This window comes from Tenrec ecaudatus, chromosome 9 (assembly GCF_050624435.1).
Source record: "Tenrec ecaudatus isolate mTenEca1 chromosome 9, mTenEca1.hap1, whole genome shotgun sequence".
Classification (NCBI taxonomy): Eukaryota; Metazoa; Chordata; class Mammalia; order Afrosoricida; family Tenrecidae; genus Tenrec; species Tenrec ecaudatus.
The window spans coordinates 2,705,044-2,718,838 of NC_134538.1; the positions used below are offsets into that span (position 1 = coordinate 2,705,044).

A 13,795-nucleotide genomic window follows, 5' to 3' on the forward strand; every position below is an offset into this window, starting at 1 on the left:
GAGCGTCTAAGGACCGCCCTGATTGTGGTTCTTCGAAGGCTGATTTGGTTTCTGGCAGTCTGTAGCTAATTCCCTTACAAATGAGTCTCAAAGAGAGGGAGCTAGGTGGTGGCAGGGAGAGGGCAGCTGACCTCCACGGGGGTCATGAAAAAGAGCCCATGCTGTGTACCCAGGTGGGAGTGACTCTTCAAGTTCTTCCCCTTGTAACCTTGGGCACTTGGCACATCCTTGAGCTGTTTATTCATACCTGTGGAGACACCAAGGCTAACAGTGTCGCCCTCCCCCCAAGTTATCCTGAGGGTCAAATGAGATAAGGGGAGCCACCAGGATATGGCTTCAGAGGGCCTCCCTGCCCTCAAGGTGTGTGCCCTTGGGCTGATGGATCAGCAGCAGCATTTTCAACCAGCCAGCGATACCTCCACCACGCGGTGGCATGAGCAGCATCCAGTTCCTGTAAAAGGCCGAGAGGAAATTCAGGCCAGAGAATCAAGCTTTTGGGAAATGACTCAGGAGAGAAGCTGAGAAGCAAGCAGAAGGGCATGCCTTGCTGAGTTGTCCTAAGGACCCCCTGCCTCTGAGGTCACAGTGGCACTGCTTGTCTGGAAGCGAGAGGCGGTAGCGGGAAGTGGAGGGAGCAGAGGGGCTTGTTCGGGAACAGAGGCGGTGACTTGTCTCCAGGTACGCTCTTGGGGACAGTCCACGTATGTTCCCTTGGCCCCTGTCCCACATCTGCCAATAAAAATTGAGAAATTGATGTTCTTCCGTTTGCTGGCTCTTAAGTGAACGGAATCCACTCTGAGCAAGGCTGGATTCTTAGTTGTGTTTGTTGTGATTTCACTTACTCCCTGCTCCCAGATTGGAGGATGCCAAGCGCTTGCTCACCAGGCATCTGTCCATGTTTTATTTCTGTCAGTCGACAAAGGTTGAGCTTTTAAAAAAATAATGTTCTTGAATCCGGAAGTCAGCTGGTGTGCCTCATTCCGACACATTCAAAAAGCCCGAGATCCATCCAGGGGTGTTTGCCTCCACCTCCTCGCTCAGATCATGGTGGGCGACCTCTTTCACTGACGGAGGTCACGGTCCTCCTCTTTGTGGAACAGAAGCTGAGAGCTCCCCTTGGGGACACAGAGTGGACAGTGGCATTCTAGGATAGATCCCGTCATTGAGGACAACAAGCCCCACGTCTGTCTTTTGCATCAGGTCTTTTTGGGTAGAGATTTATTGACGCTGGTATGAGGCAGGCATGATGTCTGAATGAACAGATGAATGAGGCATTCCTAAATGTGGAAATGGCTTCATTCCTGGGTCTGACTGAGACAGCAAAGTGGTCTTGCTCCCACCAGGTTTGGGCTTTGGCTCTATCTCCCGCTGCCGTGGTGTCTACAGCAGGATCAAGCAGTGTAGGCATGTGGCAGTCACACACTGGCTCTTAGAGGCTCCCTGCAGAGGGGACACGTGGGACTTGTAATCACTTTGCATTGGGCAACAAGTTGGGGGCATGGCCTCACTTCAGGAGGTGCAGAAACCTCCAATCCCACCGTGTGTCTGGAAGGAGGATGACACAAGGTGGGGAGTAATAGCCATGACAATCCTGGTTCTGACTTTGTAGGCACGCACCCTCTCTTCCTTGGAAGGAAGTAGGAGAGAGGCAAGGTTGCAGAGATGGATGTCTCTGGCGTCAGGATTTATACTTTAGCTTCAAGCACGGCCATCTGATGTACAATCATGCACACACCCAGTGGGGATGGCTCTCTGTGACTGTGTGGCGTTGTTTGATGCAGATCCATCCAACCTGCAACTATTGGGTGAACTAGCTCTGGATGCCTTGGCCCAAATATCTCACCAGTTTTTTGGCTTGGTTTAGGGCATGAGATCACGTAAGAACTGCTGATGTCAGCCACACCTTTGAGAAAATGGATAGATGGAGGCAAGCATAAGAACTGTGGAGACCAGAAAACCGGGGTCCAACTGTAGGGTCTAGCATTTACTGGCTGTAGGGTCTTGCATTTACTGGCTGTAGGGTCTAGCATTTACTGGCTGTAGGGTCTAGCATTTACTGGCTGTAGGGTCTAGCATTTACTGGCTGTAGGGTCTTGCATTTACTGGCTGTAGGGTCTAGCATTTACTGAGTAGGTGATTCTAGGAAAGTTAATCAAGCCAATGTGAAGGTCAATTTTCTAGTCTTGGGAACAAGAGTGTTTTTTAAGGATCCAATGAGATGAGAGTAAAATCCTCAGCAGCGTATCTGACACATAACCAGTTCTCACGGAACCTCTTCAGACTCATGGCCTCCCCATGTGTGTCAAGATAGACCGGGGCTCCATCACTTAGCTGTGCACATTGCTTGTCAGTGACTGTTTCTTTGGGAGTAGATCACTAGGTCTTACATAGAAGGCATCTCTGGTTACACTCAAATCAGCAACCTTTCGGGTAGCAGCCTAGCATGTTAACCAAAGGCACCCTGTAGGAATTCCATCTGGCAAATAGACCCACTGCCATTAAGTCGATTCTAACCAATAGTGACCCTATTGGTCTGAAGTTCTTTCCGGTCATTTCAGGAGGCTGGACATCTGTATCCGGGGTACTGGCCTCGAGAGAAGATTTCCTCTCCGTTTCAGTTCTTGAGGGACATATTTGTCTCTTTCTCTCTGAGCCTGTGCTCCTGGGAGATCTTCATGTGGCTGGTGATCTCTCTTCTCTTTTCTCACTTGCTTGTTTCATCTTTTTTATATCTCAGAAGAGGTTGACCGAAGGCGCACCCTACACGAATCCCATCTCATTCGCACAATAAAGAAAATCTGTTCTAAAATGGGACTGTTACCACATAGAAGTTGGGGTTTACAACATATTTGGGGGTGGGGTGGGGGGCCACAATTCAATCTATAACAGTATTGCTAGGGCATCGGGGAAGGAATTTCAAAGAAGTTCATCTAGGGATCTTAAAGTCAGGGCTAGTGTTTATGGGCTGAAATTTCACTAAGAGGACCGAGTCTCCGTAGAAAGTCTTTCATGTTTGGTAGGGGGTGAGCAAAAAAAGAAAAAAGACCTTCCATGAGGTGGATTGACATAGAGGCTTCAACAATGGACTTTAAACATGGCCATAAGCATGGTTGTGAGGGTGGCATAGGACCAGCCAGAGTTCTGTTTTGTTGTGTGTGGGATCACTGTGAATTAGCACCAACTCAGTGACAAGAGCAACAGCATTGTACTGGGGGGCCACTGTTTGTGTCTTCTTTGTGCATGACTCACTCTTTCTCCTTGTCCCTTGCCATTGAGTCAATTCCAGCTCATAGGAACCCGATAGGACAGAGTAGAATTACCCTACAGGGTCCCCAAGAATGTCAAGTTTTATAAGCAGACAGACTCATCTTTCTCTCTCGGAGCAGCTGGTAGGTTTGAACTGCTGACCCTGTGGGTAACTCTTGAGAAAAAAGGAGGTCACTGCTCATTACCTCCAGAAACCTTCCCTATGGAGTTTCCAAAGGCCTGTGCAGGTCCTCCCGCCGGCACCTCACAGCCCTTTGCCAGGACTCCAGCCAGGGCCCCGTGCCGGGCGGCGCCCGTGCCCAGGCTTCTCCTCAGAGAATGCCAGTCTCAAACTGGAACTGACTCCTTGGCAAAGTCAGGCACTCCTGACCCGCTCCCCCGTAGGGCCCCGTTGGAGGAGCCGGAGGGCAAGAGAAAGGCTCTGAACTTCAGTTTGGATCATTGTGTTGGACCGGGCATTTGAATGGGGCCCATCAGCTTTCTCTGATTATACTGTGCTTCTGGTTCCACATAGGAGTCCCGGTGACACTGTCGGTAAGGCTAACTATAAGGTCGGTGGGTCAAACCCACCAGCTTCCTTGTCGCCCCATAAAATAAGGTCAAGGTTGCCTGTCCCTGTAAAGACGGACAGTCTTAGAAACCCTCTCTATGGTTGCTATGAGTTGAACTGATGGCCAGCGGCAGTCTGAAGATTTCAGTGTTCTGTATGGCATGTTGGACGAGCAGAAACGCCCGCTTGGCCGGAGAAAATAAATTCATAAATGCAAACCATTACAAGTGAGAATAATGAGATGTGCATACTGAAAAGACATCTATCCCTCCCAGGTCTGTCTTGAAAGCTTGAACTTGCAAACGAGCTGCAAGATGCGTCTCTGGGTCTTGTTTGTTTACTTATTGGTGCTGCATGGCAAAGTCATTGTGGAGCTAGGCCTGGATTGGCGACAGTGAGAAGCCGATAGCAGGGATAAGACTGTGTGTATGTGTGTGTGTGTGTGGTGGAGACAGTGAGAGGCCAATAGCAGGGATAAAACTGTGTGTGTGTATGTGTGTGTGTGTGTGTGTGTGGTGGAGAGAGTGAGAGGCCGATAGCAGGGATAAGACAGTGTGTGTGTGTGTGTAGTGGAGACAGTGAGAAGCCGATAGCAGGGATAAGACTGTGTGTGTGTGTGTGTGTGTGTGTGTAGAAGAGACAGTGAGAAGCCGATAGCAGGGATAAGACTGTGTGTATGTGTGTGTGTGTGTGTGTGTGTGTAGACAGTGAGAGGCCGATAGCAGGGATAAGACTGTGTGTGTGTGTGTGTGTGTGTGTGTGTGTGTGTAGTGGAGACAGTGAGAAGCCGATAGCAGGGATAAGACTGTGTGTGTGTGTGTGTGTGTGTGTGTGTGTGTGTGTGTGTGTGTGTGGTGGAGACAGTGAGAAGCCGATAGCAGGGATAAGACTGTGTGTGTGTGTGTGTGTGTGTGTGTGTGTGTGGTGGAGACAGTGAGAAGCCGATAGCAGGGATAGGTGTGTGTGTGTGTGTGTGTGTGTGTGTGTGATGGAGACAGTGAGAAGCCGATAGCAGGGATAGCTGTGTATGTGTGTGGTGGAGACAGTGAGAAGCCGATAGCAGGGATAAGTGAGTGTGTGTGTGTGTGTGTATGTGTGTGTGTATCGGAGAGTGAGAGAGAGATGCTAACTCAGGATACAGTAAGCTTGACTCATTCTTTTGACCTGCCTTGGACCCTTGCTGCTTCCAGAAAATCGAAGCGAGCTCCCCAGACAGTTGAGGGTTTCTTGTTTTCAGTTTTATTTGTCTCTTCTTTGTCGTCTTCATAAATCCCCTGCTGTGGTTATTAAGGTGAGAGACCGCGCGTCCTCTTCCAGAGGGGCCCCATGGCTGGGGAGGGACCTGAGAAAGGGCCAATTTGAAAGAGAAATTGGTTGTAGCTTGAAACGCTGGTGGTTCTCTGCCAGTGGGTCTCAACTCAGGTCCTCTCTTTCCAGGGGTGGGAATACATGGAAGAGGTGGAGGCCAGGAGAACTGGCTGTTAATGGCCAGGCCGAGAGGTGTTGTGTGTCCAGCTATGTCCAGGGCCATCCTTATAGTGAAGTCTCACCTTGTCCAAGGTCAATGGCAGCCCCTGGGCAGGGCAGGGGACAGCTCCAGAGGTCTTCTCCTATAGCATCTTGATGGACTTTCAGTTCCAGGATGGTAGTGTGTATTTGCTTCATGACCTTGATGACCTTTCTAAAGGTTCCCCCAACATAGCAGTCAAACACTTGGCTATAACAGGTAGGTTGGGAAGTTGATCCTACTAGCCCAGCGGTTCTCAACCTGTGGGTCAAGACCCATTTAGGGGTCGAATGGCTCTTTCAGAGAGGTCACCTGATTCATAACACTAGCAAAATGACAGTTATGAAGTAGCAACAAAAATATTTTAAAAATCATTTTATTAGGGGCTCATACAACTCATCACAATCCATACATACATAAATTGTTTAAAGCACATTTGTACATTCATTGCCCTCATCATTCTCAAAACATTTGCTCTCCACCCAAGCCCCTGGCATCAGCTCCTCATTTTATCCTCTCCCTCCCTCATGAACCCTTGATAAGTTATAAATTATTATATTGTCATATCTTACACAGTCCGACATCTCCCTTCACCCACTTTTCTGTTATCCGTCCCCCAGGGAGAAGGTCATATGTAGATCCTTGTAATTGGTTCACCCTTTTCCACCCACCCTCCCTGCACCCTCCCATTATCACCACTCACACCGCTGATCCCTTTGACACCTCGTGATCACACAGGCTGGTGTGCTTCTTCCATGTGGGCTTTGTTGCTTCTGAGCTAGATGGCCGCTTTTTTTACCCCAGATACTATATCTTTTGATAGTCGGGCACCATCAGCTTTCTTCACCACCTTTGCTTATTTACCCACTTTGTCTCCAGCGATTGTGTTGGGAAGGTGAGCATCATAGAATGCCAATTTAATAGAAGAAAGTATTCTTGCATTGAGGGAGTACTTGAATGGAGGCCCAATGTCCATCTGCTACCTTAATACTAAACCTATACATATATGCACATAGATCTATTCCCCCATCCTCATATATAAATATATTTACATATGTACATGCCTTTATTTAGACCTCTATAAATGCCCTTTGCCTCCTAGCTCTTTCCTCTATTTCCTTTTACTTTCCTCTTGTCCCACTATCATGCTCAGCCTTCATTAGGATTTCAGTAATTCCTCTCGGTTACATTACCCTTGATCACCCCCTACCAGGCCTGCTACCACCCTGCTCACCACTGATTTGGATCATTTGTTGTTCCCTTGTCCCCCCACCCCCCCTCCCATGTCCCCCAGACTTTGCCACTCTGTTCCCTTGCTGTTCTGTTGCACCCCTTTAGTATTTTGCCTCGGTGTGGCAGGATCAGATTGGGCATAATTCCCATGTTGTGTCTCCAGTATTGTCCCCTGTAGGGCTATGGGCCAGTGAGGGATGTCGTGCCTCATAGTGGGGCTGGCCATGCATTCCTCTCTGTGGACTGGCTACTCTGAGCGGCAACCTCGTCCTCAATGCCTGATGGCCAGGATGTGCTCCACTCTCTCCTCCTCCCCATGTGCTCTGAGCAGATATGTCCCTCTCCTGGAGCTGCAGATTCTGTGCTGTCCTCTGAAATACATTCTTCTGCGGGGAGGGGCAGGTGTCCACGTAGTTGGGATTGGGGCCGGGCCCCTCAGACCTCTCCACTGGTCCCCTAGTCCACACTGGCATGGCAACAAAAATAATGTTATGGTTGGCAGTCACCCAAAGGTGGCAATTAGCACTCACCCAGAGGCGCCTCACAAGCTGGCTTGGTGGCCTGCTTCAGGAAGGTGACGTGGCCTTGACCCCTCTGGAGAGCGTGCTGCTCTGCACACGTGCATGGTGACTGACTCCGTGGCCTCTTCCCTTCGGTTGTTTGAATGTGACATTGAGAGGTGGGTGAGAGGGTCTGGGGGCCGAGGGCATAGCGCCCCTTTCTGGAGGGACCCTGACTCCCTCTAGACAGTAGCTGCACGGGGAGCGGAGGGAGTTTTGGTGATATATCTTCTCTCTGAATGAGTGAAGGTGTGCCTCTGGGGTCCTTACTATCAAGGGTTAAGAGGAGCACTTCAGAGTGGGTCTCGGGGGCCACAGTCAAAGGCAGCTGCACAAATCCTGTCCCTCAGAATTTGCACTTTCCGGGAGGTGGGGCTGGGCAATGGTCAGACACAGGCATGGAGACTCCACCTATTTGTACATCCTAGGGTAGGCCAATGGTCGGGACCTCAAACTTCTCATCGGTAAAATGGGGGGGCTAGTAGTACCTACTGCATAGGCTGTTGCTCCTCATTGTCCCTTTCCTTGCTTCCCTCGCACTGCCCGTGTTTTAAATGCTGGGGTTCCCTAGGATTCTGACCCTCAACTTCATCTCTCTGCAGTGTTTCCTGGGTGGCCCCACTCCTTTCCGTGGAGTGGGAACTGATGGCGGAACTATTCTCCCCATTCCTCCTACTCCACCCCCTTCGGGAGGATACCTGGGAAGAGGTGGATAACAAGACTCTTGGAGCAGCGGGGAATGGACTGCTCTCTGCTGAAGGGCCTTCGGGGAACAGATTCAAATGAAACTCCTGCACAACAGGGTTCAGCCCAATGCTGAATCTCTCCGTCTTTCTCAACCTCCTATCACTATAGCAACCCACATCTATGATGCAGAAAAGAGAATGGAGAGGGGAGGTCCTTCTATTGCTTCGTGTCTTTGTCTTTGTCCAGCCCATGGTCTACCGTTCTGTTAGGTCAAGCAGTCTGCTAGGAGCCCTTGGTGGCGCCGTGGTGAAGTGCTCAGCTGCGAACCCAAACATTAGCTGTCCGAACCCACCAGGAGTCCCCTAGTGGAAGACATGGCGGTCTACTTCCACCAAGACTGCCAGCCCTGGAGGCCCTAGGGGGCAGCTCTACCCTGCCAGGGAGCCGGAAATGGCGCTATGCTAATGAGTTTGGAAGCTGTTACAGAGAGCTTCCTGGTATGAATCCGGCTTTTATTGTCACAGCCTTTAACAGACTCTCTCTCTCTCTCTCTCTGTCTCTCATGAGGGAACTGTTTTCCTGTTTGCAGTTCTCTTTCTTATGCTCTTAGAGAGGATTCATCGTGTGTGCGTGCACACGTGTGCAATTTCAGGCTGAAAATTTGTCCATCAAAGTTTTGGAGAGATGACTCAGAACAATGACAATGCCTCTGAAATGTTGATGGACAAATTAATCAGCAAAACAACTCAATTCTCCATTATGCCTCGACTGCGCTACCCAAATGCTCAACACTCTAGTGTTATTAAGGAGAATGAAGTTGTTTTTCTGGCTAATGTTCTATTGTAAATGTGAAAGCACCCTCCCTCCTAGAAGCTCTCAGCACCTTCTCTTTATTCTCAGGATGCTGGCATTTTGTAATCGTGGGGTTTGGAGGTGGGGTGGGGTGTGAGTGGCGGGTGGGGGTAGAGGGTTGAGCTCAACTCGTGTGTTCATTGTTCTGGGAACTGGGAAGGCAATTTGGGGACATTTTCCCGTACATTTTTCATTCTGTTTTCTGTCCTTTCTCTTTATTCTGTCTCTTCCCCTGGGACTTCTTTTCGTCAGTGGTGGATCTCCGGATCCACTCTTTCTTTTCCTATGTTGTCTTTTACCACCTGTATCCTTTTGTTTGCTTGTCAAGTTTCTGGAAAATTTCCTTGACGTTTTAAATTTTTGCATTCCTTTTGACTTCTGAAATTGGATTCACCTAGGTCTGTAGGTCCCAGTGGCTTGCCTGTATTTCCTAATTGCTCACATTTTAAATGTCTTCTTGTCACAAGAGGTCTTGTTGGATCACTCTGGGGATATCAATGACTTTCTTTGAAAACACTACATGAAAAAAGCCTTCTGCTTTCTGCCTGGCCTCCATGTCCTTGCAAGCCTCCATTTTTGGGTGGTATTTCTCAGTTTTTTTATCCTGAAATCCTAAGTGGAGAGTTTGGTAATTCTTGATGACTCCTTCATAGTTAGGGATTGAGCACTCAGAAATGAAAAGACCTACCTGTGGTTGAGGTTGGGATGGGGGCCTTGTCACTTGGCAGACTCTCCTGGGACATCATCCCAGCATGGGCTTGACTGTCCATGGGGAGGCTCCCTCATGCCAATACCTGGGAGGCTTCCATGGCGATACTCAATGCTCTCTTGTCTCCTGCTCAGTGGTGACGTGATGTGAGGTCAAGAGGTGGTAAGGGGTTGGCAAGATTCAAATGTTTTAGGAGCCAGAGGAAGGGGTTTAACTTTGTGCTTCACCCTATCCCTGACCCCACCTCACCCTGCCCAAGTGGTCACTTTTAGAGGCATAAACCAGTAGGCACCTGCAGGACACTTTCCACCTTTGGGACCATCTTTATACTCCCATAAAGAGTTACGGTCTTGGGAATCCCCAGGGACAGTTCTCGTCTGTCCTATGGGTTCTCTAGGAGTCAGAGTCAACTCAGTGGCAGTGAGCTTGGTTTTGGTTGTCTGGAGCCATTCCATAAGAAGCCCTGGTGGCACAGTGTACCATGTGTTGGGCTGCTAACCACAAGGTCCTTGGTTCAAAACCACCAGCTGCTCTTTGGGAGACCTCGTAGGCTATCTGTAAGACTTATAGGCTTGGGAACAGACAGGATGATTCTATCCTGTCCTGTAGGGTCACGAAGAATCTGAATCAACTGGCTATTAGTTTGAGCTGTATTTTGGTGATGGCGTTGTTTGGGATCTATTCCAAGACTGGACCTCCCCAGCACAAAGGACTTCCCATTAATATCACCCTGACATCTGGACGTGGAGGGCTTAGGGGGCTCACATGAACAAGACCCCAACTTCTCACCCAAAGGTGGACAGTTCAAAGCCACCCAGACATGCCTCAGTAGATAGACCTGGCCACTTCCTCCTGAAGGTCACAGCCGTGAATACCCTGTGGAGCATTCTGCACTGCAGCGCGGAGGTAGATGGCAGCGGCATGGGCCCACCAGCAGCTGTCCCTCCCTCGGATCTGTAAATCAGCTTTCCTCCTGTGACTGCCTTTCCTTCCAAAATGTGCTTGAAATAGCTTCTGTACTATTGTCTGCTCTTTCCCCCCTTCTCTCCGTGCATAGTGAGGTCTTTAATTCCTTTGTGTTCTAGTGGCTTTGAGGCGAGAAGGAGGAACTAGTGACTCCGTTTTTGCAAGGCAAGTGACCGTGGCTGGTATTTGGACTTTGTCCCATGGTCCCCAAACATGAGTCAGAAACGAGCCTGTCTCTGCTGAGTAGCCTAGTGGTTGCTTGTTGGGCTGCGATCGACCCCCAGGCTCTCCACTAGAGAGAGACGGGCTTTCTACTCCCGTCTCGGAATCCCACAGGGGCAAGTTCTACCCGGTGGTCCTGTAGGGTCCCCGTGAGTCCACATCGACTTGATGGGCGGTAGTTTGGGGGTTTTGTTTGGGCGCTGAGTGAGTGGAGCGCAGAACCGTTAGTTTGTGTTCACTCCTGCCCAATTCAGGGCTGCCTCGTGGACCCTGGACCTTGCTGCTTGTTGGGAAATATCCTTCCATCACTGTAAGAAGGTGTAACGAATGTGTGAAGTAGAAATATTATTCAAGCCGAAAAACCAAGTCACGGCAGGCACTTTGTCTGAGGACCCTGCGTCCGGCAAAGCTGCCATTTAACCACCCCCCCCCCCCCACTAGATAAAGCCACTGACAGTCACGGTGAAGTCACGTTCCAGGGGTGTTCTGTGTGCATGGGGGACAATACACCACCAGGCTGAACCCCTGTTCTGCAGACTGTCGCATGCATGGTCTCTGCCAATGTGGGTTTGCAATCACTTTACTGACCGGGCAGCTTCTTTGAATAAGGAGATTTGGGGGTAGGGGTGGGGGTGGTGAAGCCACAGATGAGGTTCCTGGAAGCCAGTGTAGAGATAGGGATCTTTTACAAGGACCATTTATGGCCCCACTGTAAGTAGGCTACATAAATGTCAGAGGTACCTTCTAACCACAGTGTGTCCTGCTCAGGTTAGGTCCAGGTGTGGGCTGGGTTTGTCCCCCTGTGGACTGGTCCAGGGGGAGAGGCCTGTAACCCCACCTAGACTCTCAGCATCAGGGGGTCTAATCAACTCTATTCCTGTTGGCCACAAGAGTCCTATGGAAAACTCTGACTTTCCTGATGCCCAGGTCGCTCCCAAGATCAATGGTGAGAGAAACTCTGGATGTAGGGCCACTGCACACGTGGTTTCTAAAACTCCCCAGGGGAGTGAGGGGCAAGGTTGTGACCCACTGCTTGGCCCTTTATTTGATCTAGTTATTGCTACAAAAGCCGAGAATTGCATTTGAATACTTGGTTATGTTGAGCTAATTTGGATTTGGGGGCAAGTGAGAAAACACACACATGTCACAGTCCTGTGGAGTCATGATTTCCATGGATGTATGAACTGAGCTTTTCTCTCTCAAAACCCTGAGTGGCGTGAACAGTGTAGCACGTGGTCACTAATTGAAACGTTGGGGGTTTGAATCCACTCCCAGGAGCCTGGGAAGGAAGGTCCGCCAGTTTGCTTTTGAAGGTCACGGCTGGTCTCCCGCTATGGAACACACACAGATACACCGGCAGTGGGAAATGATGTGATGTCAACTGGTTTTTGTTTGCTTGTTTATGGTGCCATTTTTATTTCTGAACTTGGAATTCAGAGCATCTAGGGACGTCTTGCCCAATGGCTTTTGCTCCCGTGGACCATCGGCCACCTTCCTGTCTGCAGAGTGGGGTCTGAATGCTTGATGTGGCTTCACTGGGCTCTCCTGTGTCTTCTGTGATGTGCAGGTCCTGTGGCTGTCATCAGCGGTGAGGAGGACTCCGCCAGCCCGCTGCACCACATCAACCACGGCATCACCACCCCCTCGTCTCTGGACGCCGGGCCCGACACCGTGGTCATAGGCATGACCCGCATCCCGGTCATTGAGAACCCCCAGTACTTCCGCCAGGGACACAACTGCCACAAGCCAGACACATGTGAGTACGGGGATGAAACGTTTTCCCTTTGGAGAAGGGGAGGAAATAGACCAGATAATTGGTGTTCTGGCCCCTTCAGGGATGGCCTCTTACCTGTTAGCACCCCACTTTCTCACAGACCCTCCTGTTTGTCTCAAAACTGTAAGACTAGTCAAGGTGAGGAGTCTCCATGGGTCCGAGTTAGCAGGGAAACAGGGATCTACAGACCTTCATTTCTTTCCTCTCTTCTTCCCTGGGGTCAGTTTGGGCCCTGGGTAGAGAGGGCTCAAAGCAGGGGGCAGGCTGGAGGCAGGAGCCCCAGCTTCCTGTGGAGTGGGGACACACAAACAGGGCTGGTGGTCCCTGTGGACCTGACCTATGTAATCGGAGCCTCTGCCCAGGCCTCCACCCAGTGAGTACCTTTGAAATGGAAACATCTCCCAAGTTGTCCCTCCAGTGCCCCCGAAGCATGCTTCTTCTCAGGGCTGGAACCCAGCCCTAGGACTAGGCACTGTCACGCCCCACTGCAGGGGCTCCCTCCAGATCAGATCTCCGGCACCATTTCCTCCTCATCGCTCAGCTCCTTGGGCTCTTGCCCCTCTCTTTGAGCCCTGGCGGAGCTCCGCTGCACCCTTTCTCGGCCCCCGGGCCTTCCGTGGCGTGGCCCTTCATCCAGCAGGTGTTCCTCTTGCCGTGTCTGCAGGCTCAGTGTGGGCTCAGCAAGGCCAGGCTACACCCTTCCCTGCTGTTCATGCTCCCGAGGAAAGAGCTGTCATCTGTGTCTGGAGAGACCAGAGATCCCTGAAGAGCAGGGGCACTGTCAGCGCTAGGGACCCACAGGAACTTGTAGTAGACGATGTCCTCTCTAAGCAGGTATGGATGCTGAGGTCCTGCAGGCTGCCAGGTCCTGGCTCCTCACTCCGATCTTCCGCCAGGAGGTTCCCTTAATCCATCAGGGGGTCCCTGACAGGACTGAGAGAAGTGTTCCCTGGCTGGACTTCTCTCCACGGCACAGCCCTCTGCACTTGGGCCGCGGTCCTTGTAGCCTAAAGGTCCACCCTGCTCCCACTCGTTCGTCTCACGGCAGAGAGGGCATCCGGCTGCCCCGCCAGCCTTTGCTTTCCCACTCGGGGTTTCAGCCAGAGCCTGTCACAGAGGGAGGCACTGGACTTGGGTCAAAATGGGTCATCCGTTGCCTCTAACACGTGAGTGTCCTTCCGCGTCGATCTCAGTATCAGTAGGCGGAAGGATACCTGCGTCTGAACCAGGGTTGGACCACAGGTCTGGGTTTCTAAGCAGCACCGCTGAAGGAAAGCAGAAAGCGTAGCCAGATGCTCTTGAGAAGCGAGGGTAGTGAGATTCCGTCTCACGTGTTTCGGACGTACTATCAGGAGGGACCGGTCTGCGGATAAGGGCATCCTGCTGCGCATGGCTGAAGGTCAACTAAAGAGCACAATGTCCCTCAAGGAGATAGATTGACATAGTGCGTGCCCGCAGCACCAAGCGC

General features: G+C 50.8%; 1 protein-coding gene across 7 annotated transcripts in view; it reads left to right on the forward strand.

Annotated features, from left to right (window-relative positions):
- NTRK3 (neurotrophic receptor tyrosine kinase 3) overlaps positions 1 to 13,795 on the forward strand; it is a 470,484-nt gene that overhangs the window by 263,994 nt on the left and 192,695 nt on the right. For all 7 annotated transcript variants that reach the window (XM_075557452.1, XM_075557453.1, XM_075557454.1 and 4 more), the window contains one exon: positions 12,121 to 12,309. In XM_075557452.1, coding sequence (XP_075413567.1) covers positions 12,121 to 12,309 — 189 coding nt within the window. The remainder of the gene's footprint in view (positions 1 to 12,120; positions 12,310 to 13,795) is intronic.